Raw genomic sequence first — 22,244 nt, 5'->3', positions numbered from 1 at the left:
GGAGAGGCTGAACAGGCTGGAGCAGTTTTCCCTGGAGCTTTGGAGGCTGAGGGGTGACCTTATAGAGCTTTACAAAATTATGAGGGGCATGGATAGGATAAATCGGCAAAGTCTTTTGCCTGGAGTCAGGGAGTCCAAAACTAGAGGGCATGGGTTTAGGGTGAGAGGGGAAAGATAGAGACCTAAGGGGAAACGTTTTCACACAGAGGGTGGTACGTGTATGTAATGAGCTGCCAGAGGAAGTGGTGCAGGCTGTACAATTGCAACATTTAAAAGGTATTTGAATGGGTATATGGATAGGAAGGGTTTGGAGGGATATGGGCCGGGTGCTGGCAAGTGGGACTAGATTGGGTCGGCATGGACGAGTTGGATCGAAGGGTCTGTTTCCATGCTGTACATCTCTATGACTCTATGACTCTAACTGAACAGAGGTATTCTTCAAAACAGTCACCCAATCTCCCTTGGCCTCTCCAGTATGTCTGACTTATCCCAGTTCTGCTGCACACACAAATAGCTGACACTGAAGTGAAACACTTTGGTGAGATATTAAGTACCACGTTTGGCCTACAGCACAGAAACAGCCCATTCAGCTCGACTTGTCTACACACAAGTTCCCAACATGGTTCCTTGTCTCACTCTCCAGCATATCCATCTTTTCAAAAACAAATGACTGTGGACAATGGAAATCTGGAACAAAGACAAAGTGCTGGAGTAACTCAGCAGGGTCTGTGAGCAGAATCAATGTTTCAAATTCAGTATGATTCTTCTTCAGCCTCTATCCATATTCAACTGTTCCTTACTTATCTAAGTAACAACATGGTGGCTAAGTGGTTTACACTGCTGCCACACAGCATGAAGGACCCAGGTTCAATTCCAGCTTTGGCTGACTGTCTGTGTGGAGCTTGCACATTCTACATGTGTCTGTGTGGGATACTCTGCGGGGAGTTGATGCAGACTCAATGGGTTGAATGGCCTGTATCTGCACTGCAGTGATTCTATGACCTTCTCCATAAATATATCTGCCATTTAGCTCCACTATTCTTTATGATAGCAATATTTGCCAAATCTTTATCACAGTTTTGGGTCTCTCCTGAATTTCCTATTGAATTTATTGTGCTTATATATGTTTATGAGCCTTAATTTGGGATCCACCCCCTCACAAGTGAAAGTTTCTTTTCTGCTCTTTCTCACTGACTAAACAACCATCTTCAGTGATTCACCAAGATGGTGGCAGCATCAAGGAAGGCAGAGCAGGACAGAGGAGAAATCAGCCTCTGACAGAAATGAGGAGGAGGAAAAAGAAGCATATAAACAGGCAGCAAGATTAAAACAGGGTAAAATCAAGGATTGCAGATGCTGGAAACGGGTCTAGAATAGAGTGGTGCTGGAAAAGCACAGCAGGTCAGGCAGCAACCGAGGAGCAGGAAGATTGACGTTTCGGGCAAAAGCCCTTCATCAGGAATAGAGGCAGGGTGCCTGCAGAGTGGAGAGACTCACTGAGATTCTTGTAGAGAGAGGAGGAAAACTTCTTCGAGGCAGGCATCCTTGCAAGAGGATTCGCAGTAGGGTTAAAATCAACGAGGTAAAAACAAGAACTGCAGATTCTGGAAACCAGAGTCTAGATTAGAGTGGTGCTGGAAAAGCACAGCAGGTCAGGCAGCATCCGAGGAGCAGGAAAATCTCTCCACTCTGCAGGTACCCTGCCTCTATTCCTGATGAAGGACTTTTGCCCGAAAAATCGATTTTCCTGCTCCTCGGATGCTGCCTGACCTGCTGTGCTTTTCCAGCACCACTCTAATCTAGACTCTGGTTTCCAGAATCTGCAGTTCTTGTTTTTAACCTCGTTGATTTTAACCCTACTGCAAATCCTCTTGCAAGGATGCCTGCCTCGAAGAAGTTTTCCTCCTCTCTCTACAAGAATCTCAGTGAGTCTCTCTCTCTCACTGCAAACCCCAGGTCATCTCCTCTGCCCTGAAGCTCTTACTCTATGCTATTTTCTCCCTATCCCTACCCTCTCCTCTCATTTATCTCTCCACTTTGCAGGCACCCTGCCTCCATTCCTGATGAAGAGCTTTTGCCTGAAACGTTGATTTTCCTGCTCCTCAGATGCTGCCTGACCTGCTGTGCTTTTCCAACACCACTCTAATCCAGAGCAAGATTAAAACAGGCGAACAAACTTAAACACAAAGGAAGAAGGAAATGGAGTAGTAAAAGAGTGCAGTGGCACATAATATTAACATTAAATTGTGTTGCTTTCAGTAGGTTCTGTTCTCTGCATTGTTGAAGCAGTATTGCATTTACATGCATGGAAACACCAATGTTCAGATCACACACTACAGTGCTAACATTGTGCAATATTTCTGTGCTTTGGGAACTTTGTTAAAATGCCATCCAGATAATTAAAAGCTTATTAATCCACCTTTCATCATTCCTGTAGTCTCCCTTGCAGAGACCTGTATCAATGTTGGCCCTGATTCAGGTGTTACAATAGTTCAGTGCTGTGGGATGATGTTGGTCACAATTACCCATTTACATTAACACTGCTGTGCTCCTCTACCTGCCTTTGCCCTTCTTGGCATTTGACAAATTCCATATCATTTTTTCAACTTCCTCGAAGTAAGTAATTTTCTAAATTTTATTTCACATTAATGTAAAGTGTGGGCTTACTTGATATTGTGGGATGGTGCATATACGAATTCAGATGCGACGGCTGATTAATTAGCTTCAGAATTGGAAAACTGGATTTTCTTTCTAATTGTCAAGGTCTGTTGCACAGTGATACCAAAAATCCCATCCTTATTGCTTACACTATTAGTAACTGTTCGTTTTTATTGAGTCAGCCTGTGTTAGTAGATAAAAATGTACTGTGTGTGTGTGCTATTTTAAATTTACAGCGTATTTAATCAGGGGACTGAGTAATGAAATAGGTTAGGCACTGGCCTGTCATCTTTGGAACTGGCTGAGGATAAAAGCCTCTTCTGTCTGTCAGCTATAGGAATCCTGTGTGAAATGTATTTGAGCAGTCTGAGCCCAATTGTTGATGTCTCAAAATTGATGCTTTTGTTCAGAAGGAGTGAAGGGTCGTTACGGCCATAAATACATCACTGTTACAGAAGGTGTGCTTCAAAAGAAACATTACTTTTCATCAGTGCTTGAAATTAATAATTTTTGATAATCCAATGCATTTGCACATTATTTAAAAATATTACAACTGACAGACAAAGAGATTTATTTTGAAATTGAACCCAACCTTTCCACTGGGGAAATATGGTGAGATCAGCTGCAATTCCACTTTTAAATATTCCCTTAATTTTGTTCAACATTGACGTCCACAAATCATAGAATCCCTACAGTGTGGAAGCAGGCCATTCAGCCCATCAAGTCTACACCAAACCTCTGAAGGGCATCCCACCCAGACCCACCCCATCCCCGTAACCCCACATTTCCCATGGCTAATCCACCTAACCTGCACATCCCTGTGACACTATGGGCAATTTAGCATAGCCAGTTCATCCAAGCACAGTTTTGGACTGTGGGAGGAAATCCACGCAGACATGGAGAGAATGTGCAAACTCCACACAGACAGACAGCCGCCTGAACCAAGGTCCTTGGCGCTTTCAGGCAGCAGTGCTAACCACTGAGCCACCATGATCATGTGAGGTGCCAATGAGTTAGTTTAAAATTATTTCCAAAGTTTCAAACATGAAGACACCTTACAAGCTCAGATTTCACATGACATGTAGGTCAATCTTGGGAGGATTATCCAATTTTTTTTTTTAACTGAAGGACATGAGTGAACCAGTTAGACATTCAGAATGACCCAATGTCTTCATGATCACTTTTAATGTCAGTGTCAAACTTTTGCCAATTAATTTCATTGATAATTTCTTCCTTAAATGATATGAGTAAGCTAGCTGGGTATTTATGGCAATGCAAAATTCTTTTTACTAAAAACTGAATTCAAATTCTCAATCTGCATGATGGGATTGACATTCTTTGGTTTAGTCGTCTACTAACAAGCCCATTACGTTAATGTATCTCAGCCACTTTAGCAACCGGGCATATTTGGTGCTGTTGAAGACCGGGGCAGAAATTTTACCCAAAATCAACTAAGTGTCAGTTTTTGGGAGGATTCAATGAAGTGCTTCCTTCTATAAGCTCTAGCAAGTTACGTCACACTATTCCTCTGCGTGAATGCACCCTACCTCAATGGCACTGTCTTCTCACTGGTGGTAGAAGTACTGACCACTGCTGGGACCTTCTGGGTTTCATGCCGTTGGCACAGTACTCAACCAGGCAGTGCCATTCAGAGTGCACTGTTGCTGGATTCTGGAAGACATGGGTAAGCAGGGCAATTGGCACCCGGCTTCGCCAGCTGGGACTTCGATGCTTTGATGGAAAGGAAAGTCGTCCTCTTTCCTTAGGAGCAGGAGGGAAGGCAGTCGCACCAACTCTGCCATTTTAGGCTGAAATTGCCAGCAAAGTGCCATTAAAACAAAGGGCGGCATGGTGGCCCAGTGGTTAGCACTGCAGCCTCACAGTGTCAGGGACCTGAGTTCGATTCCAGCCTCGGGTGACTGTCTGTCTGTGTGGAGTTTGCACATTCTCCCTGTGTCTGCGTGGGTTTCCTCCCACAATCCAAAGATGTGCAGGTTAGGTGAATTGGCCATGCTAAATTGTCCAGGGAGGTGTAGGCTAGGTGCATTAGTCAGGGGTAAATATAGGACAATAGGGTAGGGGAATGGGTCTGGGTGGGTTACTCTTCTGAGTGTAGGTGTGGACTTGTTGGGCCAAAGGGCCTGTTTCCGTACTGTAGGGATTCTATGATTCTGAAAGGGTCACTGTGCCGTTGACAGCCTGGAGGAACATCCAACAACATGGGAAGATGAATAATGACCTTCTCCACCCTGGCACTGTAAGGACCATCAGATGCGCTCTGCTGCTTCATGTTCACTCTACTTCTCACCAAGGCTAACATCTGTTGCACTACTGCATGCAGCATCTTCCAATTATTGTGGCCCCACCACCCCAGGCCACAAAGCCTTCCTGCCCTCTGCACCCATTTGGGGCATTTTGCCAACTCTCTCTCACCAGCACACACAGCTGTGCCAGCCACTTTCATCTCACTCAGTCCCTGTCCTTGCATCATGGAATCCCTACAATGCAGATAGTGACCATTCAGCCTATTGAGTCACCCTGAACCTCCACACTGCATCCCAACTGTTCCAGGAGAAAACAGCCCACAATAGCACAGAAAGGACCAAGGTGGGTGGTGTTGAGCCTGACATTCATCTCTTCTCTGTCTCGAGGAGAGAATCCTTGCCTTAGCTGCAGAGGGCTGTGACCCCTCATGTAGAACCTAGCGTCACCACATGTCCTGACAGGCAAACACATCATTGATGCATAAGGCAGCACAGTAGTTCAGTGGTTAGCACTGCTGCCTCAGAACACCAGGCACCTGGTGGATTCGATTCCACCCTTGGGCGACTGTCTGTGTGGACATTGCACGCCCTCCCCATATCCATCCATGTGCTCTGGTCTCTTCCCACAGTTAAAGATGTGCAGGTTAGGTGGATCATCCATGGGATTACAGGGATGATGTGGGTCTGGGTGGGATGCTCTTTGGAGGGTTGGAATGGACTTGATGGGCCGAATGGTCTGCTTCCATACTGTAGGGCTTCCATGATCTCTACAGCTGGTTGGGGATGAAAAGCCATGGGGTGCTGGCACTTGGAGGGCTGCCAGAGACAAAGCACCTACTCGGCCCCAGTCAGGAAGGGATCTGGTAGTGGTCCAGCACACGTGATGCTCCCTGGGTGTGTGCACCGTCCTGCACTCCATCACTGTCACCACTGGCGTCAGGTGGAACTCACTCCAGGTGCCTCTTTCCTTACAAGGTGATGGGGCACCCAGCCAGAAGAGGAACCCCTTACAGGCCCCTAACTGTCTCCTCTGAGGACACCCCAGAGGTGCATTGGCTTCCACCTCCACTCCATCTGCTACCCTCTACCCTGTGGGATTTCCAGCTGAGCTGGGGGGAAAAGCATGCATTTGGGCAGGACATTTGGCCTCTAATTGCCCTGCCCAAAACTCGAAAACCAACAGATCCCACTGAGGCTGGCTCTTTTGACCCACCAATGACTCCTCCAAACTTTCATGTTCCTTTATGCATTGCAAATGACCTACAATGGACTCCTTAATTTGACTGAGAACTGCTCCCCTTCGACTTTGAGAGATGGTGATTGGGTTGAAGCACATGGAGTGTGTTTGCTGGACATGGTGCTGGTGTGGGATTGACACAGCACGGTACTGTACAGCAATGTATCCCACACCCTTGACGGATCACTACAGAGACAGGCTTCCTGACCTGGTATCTGCACTACAATGCCAGGCAAGGCAGGAATAATGTGGTGTTATAAGTTGTGAATGAGGTGGACAAGACAAGGTAGAGATGCTTTGAGCACCCATCTTTGCGCAAAGTGAGAATAGAATAGAATCTCTACAGTGTGGAAACAGGCCATGTGGCCTAACAAGTCCACACCGACCCTACGAAGAGTATCCCACCCAGACCCATTCCCTATTACTCTACATTTTACCCCTGACTAATACACCTAACCTACACATCCCTGAACACTTTGGGCAATTTAGCACGGGCAATTTAGCACAGCCAATTCACCTGACCTGCACATCTTTGGATTGTGGGAGGAAACCAGAGCACCCAGAGGAAACCCACGCAGATACAAGGAGAATGTGCAAACTCCACACAGACAGTCACCCGAGGCAGGAATCGAACCCGGGTCCCTGGACCGTGAGGCAGCAGTGTTGACCACTGAGTCACCACGCCACCCTGAGTAAGAATGTCAATTAACTGAACTCATTGTAATTTCCCAACTGACTCGCCACTGCCCACATTGTTCCAGGGCTGGAAAGATTCACCCGTATCTTCCCAACGCTTGTCACTCGTGTCAGCACCATATCAGCTATTATGGGTTAGATGCTGAACAACGCTTCCTCCATTCAGGTGCTTTCACGCTGTGTCAGAACAGCACCTTCCTGATTCACCAGTGTGACATTGGTATTTCCTATTCCAGCATGTTAATGTTTGGATGTGGACAACTCTGGCTCAGACAACACTTGTTGCCTGTTCCTAATTGCCCCGTAGAGCAATTAAGAGTCGACCACATTGCTCTGGGTCCAGAGTCACTTAGTGACATGCCAGACCAGATAAGGAAGGCAGATAATCCTTCTCTAAAGGACTGGGTTTTTATGACAATCAACAATGATCTGAACTGTTAGACTTTTATCCCACATTATTGTTGATTTCAAATTTCTGCCATGGTGGGATTTGAATGCATGTCCCCAGAACATTAGTCTGGGGTTCTCCATTATGTTGCCATTTTGATCTCAGCATCTCTGAATTGAAGGTAGCCTGGTATTGCACCAACTGAATAGACATTGCTTAAATTAATGTAATACTTGGCAGCTATTGTACAGTGACTTTCACCCTGGTCTGGAGTCAAACCCATCTCCCAGACATACAAGGTCATAAAGATTGATCCATGACACTCCAAGTTTGACTGATTTTGTAGCTTGTTTTAAAAAATGTAAAAATGTGTGCCTTAAATAAATTGAGAGACAGGTGAGTGCCCAGTGGGAAAGATAACTGAATGTCCAAGCAAAGCCAAACTATTTTCAGTTGCTCAGCCAAGTGACCTTTTCAAATGTTACTAATTACAAACTTGTGCAAACCAAAATCATAGTAAATATGGTTCACTGGATGTTAACATCATGCACGATTACTTGTCCTAATAATTACCTTATTACATTAAAACCAGATATTTACAAGACAACTGGAAATGTGAAGTTTGACATAGCTTAGCACATTCATCCTAGGGTTTAGAGGAAGATTAAGGGTTCTCTATTCAAATAACTCTCTCGAGTGTCCACTCTGTTCTGTAAGATGTATTGTGAATTCTTTTTCTCCCGCTCTCTGATACTCCTTCATTAAACTTTTCTACTTCATCCTAGTCTTAAAAAACCCAGTAAAAGTCTATCTTATTGGTCAAATGTTCAGCTATCTCTCCTGAATTTCCCATCATGTTTCAGCATTAATTCCATCACTTATTGTGTTTATTTACCACTCTCTTTCCCTTGCTATCCCCCATCCCTCTGCAGTTTCCTTTGGGATGTTTACATCTATTCATAAATGCAAATTAATTTTATTCCATATTTGGTGATGGCTAGCAACAGCACAAGAGTGAACACAAAAGTACTCCTTGTTCACCAACCCGATGACAAAGACGCCAAAGATGGACAAGTCTGACATAATTCATTTATTGTGATGTGATTTGAATGTTGTAAATGTTAAATAATGTGGTCAATTACACACCAATTTTCTTAACCCCATCATACTCAGAACTAAAACAACATGCAGTGACCAATATTTGACCCTCAGTATACATCATTGCCACAAGATGTTAATAGAGCTGATGCTTTCTGCACTCACAATAAGTGCTTTTCAACAAATCCCCTAAGTTCTCTTTCCTTTTCTTGTGACAGGTATAAGATACGGGCAGCAAGCTTCCAATGATGTTGTGCCGACATCTGTGAGTCATCAGGGTAACAGCACCATGGTGACAACTCACACTGTACTGCAGCCTGTTTCTCCTCCAGGTCTGGAGCCAAGCCATAGCTTGTTAACGACTGATACCAAACTGGTAAGTATGTCTGGAATTATTGAATCATACTCAATTGCAGAAAATGATGCTGTCAACAAGGAAGTTAAGGTGTGTCTTCACTGCACTTTCATTCCCCAGACTCAGTAATCAAACTTGCTCATATCGTACACATTAAATTGATTAGTTTTTATTTTGGAAAGGCAAACCAGGGAAGGACTTATACAGTTAATGGTAGAGCCCTGGGTGGGGTTGCCGAGCAAAGAGACCTAGGGGTGCAGATGCATAGTTTCTTGAAAGTGGAGTCGCAGATGAACAGGGTGGTGAAGAAGACATTTGGTACATTTGCCTTCATTGGTCAGTGCATTGAGTATAGGAGTTATGATGTCATATTGCGGCTGTACAGGACATTGGTGATACCACTTCTGACATACTGCGCATAATTCTGGTCTCCCTGCTATAGGAAAGCATTTGTTAAACTTGGAAAGGTTCAGAAAAGATTTACAAGAATGTTGCTGTGATTGGAGGTTTGAGCTGCAGGGAGAGGCTGAACAGGCTGGGGCTGTTTTCCCTGGAGCATCGGAGGCTGAGGGATGACCTTATAGAAGTCTATAAAATCACGAGGAGCATGGATAGCTGGGTCTTTTTCTCAGAGGAGGGGAGTCAAAAACTGGAGGGTATAGGTTTACAGTCAGAGGGGAAAGATTTAGAAGGGACCTGAGGGGCAACATTTTCATACAGGTTGGTGTTTCAGATTGTGCAATAGGAGCATCGCACTGCATATTTATAACCATTTATAGAAATCATAGAACTTTACATTTCCAGAAGGAGGCCATTTGGCCCATCATGTCTGTACTGGCCAGGCATTGGGGTGAGGTTCTCGCCAGGCAATGACATGTTGCCAGTCAAGTGGTATTATTGCTTGTTCTGTGCCTTATTTCCAGCCCAATGTAGTCCAGTAAAATTCATCTAACAGTCATCCAATGAGCATGCCATATGCCTTTTTCACCACCTTATCCACTTGTGATGTTGCTTTCAGGGAACTGTGGATCTGTATGCCTAGATCCCACTGTAAGATGATGCTTCTAAGGGTTCTGCCATTTACTTATCTGTCCACATATCTGTTCCATTATTAGCCGCTGGCTGTTGGGAGGTATGTAGGACAATCCCATCAAAATGATTGCACCCTTCCTATTCCTGAGTGCTACCCATGTGGCCTCACCGCATGAGCCTTCCCAAGGTGTTCTTCCTCCGTACAGCTGTGACATTCTCTCTTATCAGTAACAGTAAGTTCTGTTGACTGATTGGAGGAAAGAAATGTTGGCTTTGTTCACACCAGATGGATTTTATCCAAGACAAAGTCATGCCATTTGGAATGAAAATATGTCAGCATTTTGACATGTTTCAACAGTTAGCCAATAAATTGAGAGACTATAAAATGTTGTTTACATCGATGATTTGGTTATTTTTAGATAAACCTAGGAAAGTCATTTACTCAATGGTTTGATTGATGATGAAAATGGAGTTTGGTTATAAAGCTGGCTAAGAGTGAATTTGCCGAAGCAAAAATGACTTATTTGGGCCACACTGTACCTACAGAAATGAAAGCAAATGGTATTTTGGATTTTCCCATGTCTAGGACAAAATGTGAAATTTTATGTTACGTTCACGAGTGGATTTTATCGCATGTTCACCCTGAACTTCAGCATTGTTGTCGCACCTTGTAACAAATTTGTTGAAGGGAAAGGGAAAATTTGAATGGGGTATGGGAGTAAAGAGGAACCTTGACTATCCAAAGGACATGAGCGGGGAGTATTTCATTCGGTTAATCGAATGCCGGATAACATAGTTAGCCACGCATCGGGACATTGTGAACTTGTTCGGATAATCCGAAAATTCGGTTAATTGAATGCTGGATAATCAAGGTTCTTCTGTGTTAGAGCAGCTTTGAAAACCGCAAAGCTGTGCTAAGAACTGCACTTGCTCTATCCATACCAAATTATGAGGAGCCATTCAAGCTGGTTATTGATGCCAGTGACAGCAGTGTGGAGACTGTTTGACTGCAAGGTGATGGGGATCGAGCAGCCTGTTAGTCATTTTTCAAAGAAACTGATAGCATGTCAGTAAAAATATTCAATGATTGAGAAGAAGACAATGAGTTTTATGTTGGCTTTACATCATTTTGAAATATATATTACCAACAATGTGGAAGATCCTGTTGTTTTTATTGAACGCTACACTGTGATTTTCTTCGAGAGATTTTGAGACACACTTTGATTATTTGGTGGAGCTTAATTCTCCAGCTATATATTTTGAAAGCTGTACATGTGCCTGGAAAAGAAAATGTAATGGCAATACTTCATTGAGCGTACCTATGAAGGACACTGAGTGATGTGGTTCTCATTGACTTGTGAAAAATATGGTTGCTGGGTAACTGACAGGAGTAACATATTGACATTAAACTTATAATATGTCAGATAAAAATAGTGTTTCGGTAATCTTTGGATGAATGAGTAAAATGCATCCCAAGGGTATATTTTCATTCTTAAGTGGGGCAGTTGTACGGCAAAGGGTGTAATATATAATTTATAATATTGTTTATTTTTTGAATTTGGGTTTTGAACTAGTGGCATGTTGGTTTTATTCTGTGCGCATAAGGTGATTTAAAGATTAACTTCTCAGTTTTTCTAGAACCAGGTTTTTTTTTGTTAACTAGTATGGGAGAAGGAGTGCCTGCGGTAATAACAGATTTGTTTGTGTCTGGAGAGTTTTATGAGCAGACAGAGTAACATCACGGAGTATTAGCTTGTTTTCTGTTTAGAAGGATGAAATTTTTTTTGTCAGGAGAGAGGAGAAAACCCGTAGCTTAGAAAGCTTTTGGCTTCAGTTTGCTGATATCCAGTTGGAAGTTAGGTACCCTAAACAGTTTTTCCCAAAGAAAAACACTGGTTTAGTTTGTTAGGAAATGTTTATGTCAGTATAAGAATTACAAAACTCCTAATACCAGGAATGAAAGCAACAGTTAAGTTTAACCTTTAGATGTGACGCAAAAGTGAACTCTGTCTCGTGTTTGAATTCAGTTAGATATAGTGTTGGGATAGCTGGGGTTGTATTTTTACTGTGAGCTTTTAAATTTTTCAAAATTTTAAATTTTAAATTTTTCAAAGTGTGTTATGTATAAATAGCTTGGGTTTATTCTGCTTTATCTTCAGTTCTTTTGCATAATGAACTTCTATTTTATTGTTAAAACCAAATCTGTGGCATTGCGTCTTTGTGTTTCAATGAAAGGCCATCTTGTTAGATCAGATTTTGTTTTGCTTTCCTTTCACTCAGGCTTGACGTCAGTCTGAGATCCACCTTTGGCCAGTGCAAACATCAACTGGGATCAGGCCATGACTTAGACCGTGTCCCTTTCTCCAGTCCCTCCTGTACTCACTGTAGTTCCTGCTCAACTAACAAGCTGAGTTTCAGAATTACCTTCAATGTTTTCAAACTCCTCCATGGCCTGGCTCCTCTGTAATCTCCTACAACCTAACCAGCATCTGCGATTTGTGCACTCTGCTAATTCTGGCCTCTTGAAGAATCCCAATTTTAATCACGTCACCATTGGTGGTTGTACCTTCAGCAGTTTTGACTCTTAGCTCTGCAATCCACTTTTTGAAACAGTCCTCCTCCTCAAAACCATTATTTTATATGACATTCTAAACCATGAGTTCTGATATCAACCACCATTTTTCCCACATGGGACGTCATCAGTGTAGATATGTTGAAAGATCAACTTGCTGAATTTTAAAAGACTCGCTTTTAAATAAAAATATTGAATTTATATATAGCCCACTAGTGTTGATCATCAAGTGGGTTAATATGAAAAGCAGGGACTGCTATTACATGGGTAAATACACTAGCCATTTCAGTTCCAAAAAGTATAACAAACACCAATAGGAGGAAATCCAAGGACTTGCTTTTCTTGGTGTGTTGGTGAGAGAAATCAGAATCCAGGACATCAAGAGAACAGATAGGTCTTCTGCAAATAGTGCTTCAGAAAGCTAATGGCCACAATGTTTTAAAAGAGAGCTTCAAACTGAACCAAGCTGACTCAAAATATGATAAAGTCTCTTTTGCTTTTAAACTCAGAGGAGGGTGCAGTAGATGAAATCTAAGCTGCTGGGAAATTGTCAATACAAGTTAATTTTACATGTTTGGATTCTCTGTACTGACTGTTCAAGGAGCTGAGCCAAGCTAAATAGGCCTGAATGATCCCTTCAACAGAATCAAACAAAAGCAAACATTTCGCTTTTGCTCGTATTACTCAACTCGAACTTGGATTGCGGCGACTGAACTTGCTTGTGTTCCTGGAATGACATTCTTGTCACAACACAACACTGGTGAGGTCAGAGTACAGCTGCAAAGAAACAGATGCCAGGCAATTACCCTCATTCTATCTCTTTCCTGCTCCCATTGCAAGAATGAGGTGGTGACAGCACTGCTTATCAAAATAATTGCAAGGTAAGTTTGATCCATACTGTAGGGGCATCCTTCCTTCCATACTGTAGGGACTGTATGATTCAATGAGATACTGTTTCCTCCAGTAATAACAGACAGCCCCAAAGACTGTGCTACCTATCTGGTGCCAAACGCTCAGCAATTCTCTTCTGGGCTGGCTCCATACAACACAATAGTCAAGACAACCTCCTATCAAAGTCATTTGAACACTGAGGAAATCCTTCACCTGCTGCAAATTAATAGGTTGAAATCGGCTGTGCAGTGTCAGTGCCAGTCATTTTGCAAAAGTAGGCACTTATTTTTCCGCAATACTGACTTAACTCATTGCATTTGTTACTTTTGTATCTGTATAGCACAGGCTCATTAATCTTGTCAGTAGATTCTATCAGTAACCAAAGAGGGAAGCTTCAGGCATTAGAAATTTGCACCGAACGTTATGCAATGCTAGTCCATGTCTTGATGTTAATCCTAACATGTTTTGCAGATATTTTCCTAATCCCGCAGTTCAGAGATATTATTACACACCTGTGGAGCAGGTGGGACTTGAATCCAGATGTCCTGGCTTAGAGATAACGACAATACCACTGTGCCTCAAGTGCTCAGCTTGCAAATTCAGACAAACCGGCTCTGAAATTTTTTGGAAGTCCTCCCAGTGATCAGGGCAGTGAGAGGTGATACATTTTAGTTCTGGCTGGGGAAACAGCAGGAAGTGTGTTTACGTCTATCCCTTGAGGTTTTTTTTTAATGAGCCATGCCTTTATGGATGAGTACAACCTCCAGTTAAATAGTCACTGTAAGATGCGCAATTGTTGTAAAGTGGAGTGAAATCCTTTGGAAACAATCATATACAAGCCAGTGCAGTTTGTATGAGTCAGAAACACAGGGGCAGCACTGAAATATTACGTTGGTATAAAATGATTAAGCACATTGTAATTGTAGAAATTCTTTTTGTCAATACTTTTACTCAAAACTTCAATAGAATTTGGGTTCATCTGTCGAGTAAAATTATCATTGAGGGAAATAGCACCTTTGATTTATGGCAATTGATTCAAGCATTTGCTGAGTTGATGGTGTTCTCCACTCAGAGCAAGGAGTTTCTGGGCACATCCACTCCATTTATTCCCTTCACCCTTAATGCACTGTTGTAGCAGTATGTACCATATACGATATACACTGCAGTAATTCATATGGCAATACAATAGCTTTAAGAGTTCATTTAGTCCTTTTTTTTAAACAGAGATTTTAAAACGGCAGTGCCGAGTTGTCGATTTGAAAGCCAATAAAGTAAACAGCTTGTGAGGCGTGAGTTTTTGTTTAAGTTGAAACAATAGAAGCAGCCTGAATGGGTGTGGTAAAGTTCTCAAAGAACCAGGATTTTCACTTTCATAGGTTTTCAGTAGCAGTTGTTGCTGCAGTACAATCTCTCCCTGCTACACTCTGTAAGCATTCTCCTGATACGTTCCCTCTGGGTTGCTGTTGTTGCGTTGAGACAATCTATTTTATTGCCTTTGCTTTTGCCAGGCGTGTGTTTATGGGTTATTATTATATCAGAACAGTTAATTAGTAATAGTTACTGTATCTTTTATTTTGGCTAAGTTACAGCTAAGCTAATTATTTTATTATTTTTTTTTCTTTTGCTGTATTTTAACTGTAGCATATGAATAAATTGTGCTTTGCTTAACATCGAGTAGTTTGACCAATCAAATTGCATCTGGAACATAACATCTGACAGTTACCTTTAAAATAAGAAGTAGCTAGGGTTGAGACTATCTTCTGAGTATTTTGAAGGAGGTTTTGTCTGGTCCATAACACTTACCAAGGCTCCTTGGGCAGCAAATGCAGGGGGACACAGCACTTTCAAGTTCCCCTCCAAGTCACACACCACCCTGACTTGGCCCCTCTATCACAAGTTCCTCAGTGGGTCAGAATCATGGGAATCGCCTGCCTACCAGCACTGGAGTGTCCCTACCCTCCAAGGACTGCAGCGGTTCAAGAAGGCAGCTTGCTACCACCTTCTCCAGGGCAGTTATGGAGGGGTAATAAATGCTGGCCTCACCAGGGATGCCTGTAATTCTGTGAACAAATCATTAAAAAGAAATTGTCCAAAGTACTATGCTCCTGGTTACCCTCTCGGATGGCGATAAGATATCACCTGCCTCTATCTTGAAGAAGAGTAAGCTAGTTCTCCCCACGGTCCTGGTGATTTTTACCCCTCACCAACCTCCTGGATTTTGTGGGACATTGGTTTCTCAATTCCCTGCATTGCCACAGTGACCGCTTCATTGGCCATAAAGTACTTTGGACATTCAAAAGTGTCCTAGAAATGCAGGTTTTGTTTCCTCTCATGCTGCAGGTTTTATTTCACAACAATTCCGCAGTCCAGTCATTACTCAAAATGGCCGATAAAATGGCTGCCAGTGTGCCAGATGGGTCATGTGATACCAGATGGCTCTGACTGAATTGGATCACGTCAGGAAATCTGCTTGGAAAGAAATATCACTTTGAAGGTGACTTTGAACGGGAAATGTTTGTTGAAATTCTGGTGGTATCTTTGCTGTTGTTGACACTGGCTCCTGCTTTCCAGCACTTCCAAATTACTTTGGTTTCCTCTTTGCTCATACACCCGTGGTGTTTGAAGTATTTGCAGCCCTTCAGTAACTTATTTGCCACCAAGTTTGCAGACAAAAACATTTCCATTTCAGTGTGGATCTTGGCTCAAACTTGAAGGACCTGCATTAAACTGCCCCAGTCCTTCAGATCTAACAGCATTCTAATTGAACTCTAACAACCATTTACAAAATGGAGAGGAGATAATGTGAGATAAAAAAACCTTCCACTTTGAAAATTGATATTCACTGTATAAGGCAGAGAAATATTAAGCTTAAAGGTTAATTTGGAAGTTTCAGGCACAAAATTAATTCCAGACTTTTAGATTAGATTCCCTACACTGTGGAAACAGGCCCTTCGGCCCAATCAGTCGACACCAACCCTCCAGAGAGTAACCCACCCAGACCCATTTCCCTCTGACTAATGCACCTAACACTATGGGCAATTTATTATGGCCAATTCACCTGACCTGCACATCTTTGGACTGTGGGAGGAAACCCACACCGACACAGGGAGAATGTGCAAACTCCAAACACAGTCACCCAAGGCTGGTATTGAACCTGGGACCCTGGTGCTGTGAGGTAGCAGAGCCACCCAAAGTTTCTGCTGCTTTCATTTTATTTGAAAACAACAAATTGCCAAGATAATGGTTAACCTTTTAAACTGTCCCAGAAAGTCTGTCCAATTTCCTACAGATCATTTCCTGTTGTCTCGGAGTAATTGAGATGATATTCTGCCCTGATCTGATCATTTTTGCAGGAAAGAATGACCATGTAGCTACATGGAGCTGCACAGTTATTGGTCATGTATTATATCATATTGCTTAAATGAAGATGTATATTTTACATGTGGCCAAATTCAGGCCTTTCCACACTTTTAAATGCAAAACCTTGATTTTGTCAGTTTGTCCATTAATTTTGACCCCCTGATGATGACAAATAGAGAAAAGATCGAACACTGTTGTGATTCCATTCACAGCCAAGCAGTTTAACAGCATTGGAGGGGAGAGAAGGGGAAGGGAGACGTTTGGTGACAAACTGAAATCTGTCTGTGCCACTCTCAGCAATCATAAAGATGTTGCTGGTTACACATCTTAAGCTGGAAGACGTGACACTATGGCATTTTGATAGGGTAATTAACTATTCCTCTTCCTACACCCCCATCCCTTGCAGTTTGTGACTTCATGTATTGTATGCCATAGAAATGTGCTTGGTAAATGAAAACCAATGCACCGCCCTCTTGAACTGTCCTACCTGTTCATCTTCCTTCCCACCTATTTGGTCCTCCTCCCCACTGACCTATTACCATCACCCCCCCCACCATCGCCTTCCCAGCTACCTTCCCCCCACCCCCTATTTATCTCTCGGCTCCCTTCTCCACCGCACCCCTCTACATTCCTGATCAAGGGCTTATGCTCGAAACATCAACTCTCCTGCTCCTTGGATGCTGCCTGACCTGTTGTGCTTTTCCAGTGCCACACTTATTCTACTGTTCGGTAGGTTAGGACTTGGGTATTGCTGGAAAGAAAATGGCACATTTTGTCAAAATGTCTGCCTTGTATTCATCCAGAGAATTCCTGAGAATACTAATTCAAGGGGAAAACCAACATATAGAGTCATGCTATTCTAATCCCTCAGTAGAACCTCTTTCCTGGCCCACCCTATGTTATTGGTACCCACGTGGGCCATGACAACAGGATCCTTCCCCTCCCACTCCAGCCCAGAAGAGAATTCCTGACCGTTGGCGCCAGGTAGGTAACACAGTTTTTGAGGCTATCTGCGTTTAACTGGAGAATAACAGTATCTCATTGACTCAGAGAGCCCCTGCGGTGGAGAAGGCGGCCATTTGGCCCATTGGGACTGCACTGACCTTACCATATCCCATAACCCAAGTTTACCACCTCACCAAAAACCGGAGCAAATCTGTGCAAACTCCACACAGACAGTCGCCCAAGGCTGGAATTGAATCTGGTTCTCTGGCGTTGTGAGGCAGCAGTGCTAACCACTGAGCCACCATGTTCCCCTATCTGCACTGTTTTCTATTTCTATTACATTTCTGTTTTCTTACCCATTTGAATGATGCTCAGGACCGTGTGCTGTGGTCAGTTCAGGGGCATGAACCTCATACCTATTGCTTAAGGGCATTGGTTAAGGTTCCTCCAAAGCTGAATTCTGGCACTGGTATCCACCAGCTCCCACACTAAGTACAGCAAATAAAATGCATTTGGAAATACTGGCGCTGGAGTCTGCATATGTATTTGGACTGAGACCTAAGAGTCACAAGTGGGACACTTCAATAATGTGCTTCTTGGAAAAATTCCATTTGCCCTTTATAGCTTGAGTTAAAGTTAACATTAATCTTGAAACAGTTGTGTCCTGAAAGCGCCTGAGTTATATTTCAAATTATCCTTTATCCCTGATATCCTGGCTGACAGCAAATTCCATCCTATCTCTAGGAACTAGGGCATTGTTGTGACTTTTCCCCTTTTTTTAATTCAGTGTCGAGATATGGGCATCGCTGCCAATTATTGGCCATCCCTCATTACCCTGAGCTGCCCTCTTTGAACCACTGGGAGTGATCTTGCCAGGCTAATTGAGAGGATGGCTAATAGCCAAATGTTCTATGTTTTTCACAAACATAGTCAGGAAGCGCTTTGTTCCTCTCTTTCTCCATGATCCTCCTTCCTGCCTCCCTGATGGTGATGCCTCTTTGCTCAGACATTTATTCTGCAGGCACGTTCTCCTCTAGTACCTTAATTTGTGTATGAACCTAAACAGTCCATATTAACAGCCCGTTGAACCATAAAGGAGTCCATAGCTGAACCTGATGTTTGGTGTTCTTACATTGAGACTTGTAGCCAATGTTGTTGGAGAATGAATGGGTGTGGGAAACCTGGTTAATACTTCTGTCCTTAAGCCAGGAATGTATTGGCCAATTGTACTGACTCCTACCCTGTCTGAGATTAGTTGTTTACTCAGAATAGCCCCATCATTGACCTTCGAGGTGTGAATATCTTAGTTAATCCCTGAATAAAACTCACTGAGTTGCCAACTGTGCCCAATGTACTATTAAAAGTTGTCGTATGCTGGTACCAGAGCTTGAGTATATTGAAAAAGACTCATTTTGTCAAAGATTTTCACCCTCATCAGGACAGTTCACACGAAATACCAGTAATGGGGAAAAAAACATTTTCACTATGGTATGGAGATTGCTGAGTAGTTGCCAGGTGGTACCTGATTGGTAGAGGTGCTGCCATGGAGAATGCACTAGTTAACAATGATTGACAATTAACAGTCAAATTTTGTTTAAATTTTAAACCAGGCAGCTTGGCTCTGATTGATCAAGGCTTGCCTTGATAAATGAACCAGAGAATGGCTATCACCCTATTTTGTTGAGTTCAAACAGGTGCAGTGTGTGACAATGTTGACAATAACTTGTCAGAGGAAGGGGTAGAGATGCCTGAATGGACTAGAATTTGCTCTGACCCTAAGGTCACTGCTGATAGGAATTTAGTTGTAATTAAAATTGAGGCATCTTAAAACTGTGGAAACATTAATGAAACTGATACTGATGTTGGTTGAAGAATATACCTACAAACACAACATTGTTACAACACAGGATGAGTCAAAAAGTGTGGTGCTGGAAAAGCACAGTTGGTCAGGCAGCGTCTGAGGAGCAGGAGAGTCAACATTTCGAGCATAAGCTCTTCATTAGGAAGGCTTCATGTTGCCTGACTGGCTGTGCTTTTCCCGCACCACACTTTTTGACTCTGATCTCCAGCATCTGCAGTCCTCACTGTAGTTAATTACAACACAGGAGGAGACCATTTGGCCCATTGGTTCACTTGGTGCCATTTTTCTGTCTTCTCCCTGTAGTCCTGCATGTTGTTCCATTTCAGATAACCAAATAATGTCCTTTCAAATGTCCCGATTGAGGCTACATCTGATGTAGCATAAGAACTTTGCACTGGTGCAGACCGAGAACTGTCCAGAAGAAAGCAAGCGTGAGACATGTGCAGTAACTCTGTCAGCATCCATGAAAATTAGAGACCAGTTAATGTTTCAGGTGTAAATCATTTCACCAGCATTGAATCCCGAGCAACAGAAGTGCTTTAGGAATATTAAGGGAAAGAATGAATGGGAAAAGAGCAAGACAATAGGGTCCAATCATAATCGAAAGATCAGGAATCAGAAAATTAACATGAAGGTCATGTAAATGAGGTAATGAAAATTCCTAACAAGAGTCGACTTTAAGGTAAAACATTGTAAAAGTGCTAGAATGGCTCAGACTCTGCAAAGTTAAACCTACAAACAAGAGGTTGGAAGTAAAAGCAGAAAGTACACAAAACAGCCGAGTATGTAGATGAGCCCTGAGAGGAGTGAAAACAGGCTGAGATTGCCGAAGTAGACTTTCTTCCTCCAAATCTGTGACCTGACAACGGCTTTCTGACCAAAATCCGAACCTGCTCACCCCTTGCACCTTGCACCTCGGAAACACCAAACCACAAACGTGTGATGCAGCTATTGCTATAGCCTCTGGAGCTGGAGAAGGCTCTAAAGCAATTTGGGATGAGATACTATCATCAACACACACCCTGTGGCTGAGGAACAAGCACAAAGGGACTGAAGGTGGAGGAGCCAGAGTCTCAGGCCTCGTAATGCATTTTTTTGGTTGTCACACAACAAGAGTTGCAACAATTCAGCAACTGCTCTCTGGTCAGAGAACTTTGCAACTGAGCACGTGTTTCTTACATACAGGCTGTGCATCAGTAGCATGTCAAAGTGTGACAGCCATATTTCGTAATACCCATTATGTGATAAATCAGCTACTATAGGAAAAAGAAGTAATTCATTTACACTCTGCTGCACTTTCCCCAAAACCCAATCAATAGCTTCCCATCCAATATTCATCTGTTTCCTCTTTTTAAAAGTTATTATTGAAACTGCTGCCAATATCCTTTCAGGCTATATATTACATTGTGTGAAAACAGTGCATCTCATTTACCCTCTGTGCACTCATTTTTTTAAAAAAAATCATATTACTAGTGGATCTTCCTGTAAGAGTACAACAAATTGTTGTCAGTACACATCAGTGAGGCTGGGGTAATTGTTTTCTTTTTATGAAATGTCACCAGCCCTGCCTCGTGATAGAGTGCAGCTAAAGAAAACAAACACATGTTATGGATGCAATCGGGGCATTTAATGGAGGCTGCAGTTAGACCTGCTGTTGGGGCAAGTAGAGAACTCCACACTGAATTCGATTTGTACTTGACCTGGGTTGACTTGATGCTTGCGTGGTCTGGAGACTGCGCGCTGGCACGCACTGGAGTGAAAGGACTGTAAATTGAGTACATTTTTTCCTTTTCTATTCTTATGCTGGGCATTCATTTATTATTCTTTCAATTTTGTACCAAATATTTAAGTGTCTGTACCTAGTTATCTTGTACCTAAGATGGCGCAAAAAGCGGTGACATTGCAAACTTTTCACTGCATTCCTTCGAATGCATGTGACAATAAAGCTAATTCAAATTTCAAATTCAGATGTGGTGTGAAATATATTTGAAGACAAAACCTACTGGTCCCTGGAGGTGTCCCTATAGGAAGAGGGTAATAAGTCCATTGCAAGGAAAGTGAATTGACAGCTCAGTCTTGCTGAAGGCGGGGTGTTGTTTCACGTTGGGCCAGATCAGTGGATCTTGTCATAAACTGTCTTCACCTACAAGGGGAGAAGGTATGTGGGAACGCCGCCATCGTGGAGTTCCTCTCCAAGCTACACTCCCATCCAGATTTGGAAATAGATCATTGTTCTTTTGCAGTTGTTCATCAAAATCCTGCAAATCTCTCTCTATACCATGTGTGCCTATACCATGTAGACTGAAGCATTTCAGGATGTTCACTACCACCTTCTCAAGGACAATTAGGAATGATGAACAAATGCTGGCCTTGTCAACGATCCTCACATCCCTTGAGAAAACCAGATTATGAGGGCATTGAGTATGACTGGCTTTGTTTGACTTACCTTAATTGGATTGAACTCTGTACCCAGGTCTGATCCTGATAAATACGTCTTATTCAATGATGATCCCTAACAGCCAGCTCTTCTTTGAAACAGCTACAATTGGTTTCAGATCTGGTTTAGACAGCCCTACAGTTCAAATGGTAAAGGGAAAGGGGTGTGATTGAGCCTCTGCAGAGAGAGGTCCAATGGAGCTCAGCCCTCAGGGTGCACTTTGTTCATCAGTCTTTGGCTCCAATGCAGCAGTGGACTGGAGATCTACAATTGGCCACAGTGGCTTAAGGTAGAGAGGAAAGAGCATCTGTGAGGATAGATACTATTAATTGGAAGGAACGTTTAGATGGAGAAAATGGTGAGAATTGGATGTGATTATGCTTCCCTGAATAAACTCCTGACACCAGCACTTTTCATGATGCAGGGCACTGCAGAGTTCTTTAAAACCAC

At 42.8% G+C, this 22,244-nt stretch overlaps 1 protein-coding gene across 2 annotated transcripts in view; it reads left to right on the top strand.

The window, feature by feature from the left end:
• The window catches only part of hnf1a (HNF1 homeobox a), a 208,419-nt gene that overhangs the window by 98,969 nt on the left and 87,206 nt on the right, over nt 1–22,244 (top strand). For both annotated transcript variants that reach the window (XM_043715931.2, XM_088000128.1), the window contains exon 5: nt 8,560–8,717. In XM_043715931.2, coding sequence (XP_043571866.1) covers nt 8,560–8,717 — 158 coding nt within the window. The remainder of the gene's footprint in view (nt 1–8,559; nt 8,718–22,244) is intronic.

The sequence above is a fragment of the Chiloscyllium plagiosum genome, unplaced genomic scaffold, assembly GCF_037043375.1.
Source record: "Chiloscyllium plagiosum isolate Xiang-an unplaced genomic scaffold, Cpla_swu_hap1 HiC_scaffold_24, whole genome shotgun sequence".
In the NCBI taxonomy this organism is placed as follows: Eukaryota; Metazoa; Chordata; class Chondrichthyes; order Orectolobiformes; family Hemiscylliidae; genus Chiloscyllium; species Chiloscyllium plagiosum.
The sequence above is the reverse complement of the archived record's forward strand: the minus strand, read 5'-3'. Positions and strand labels throughout refer to the sequence as shown.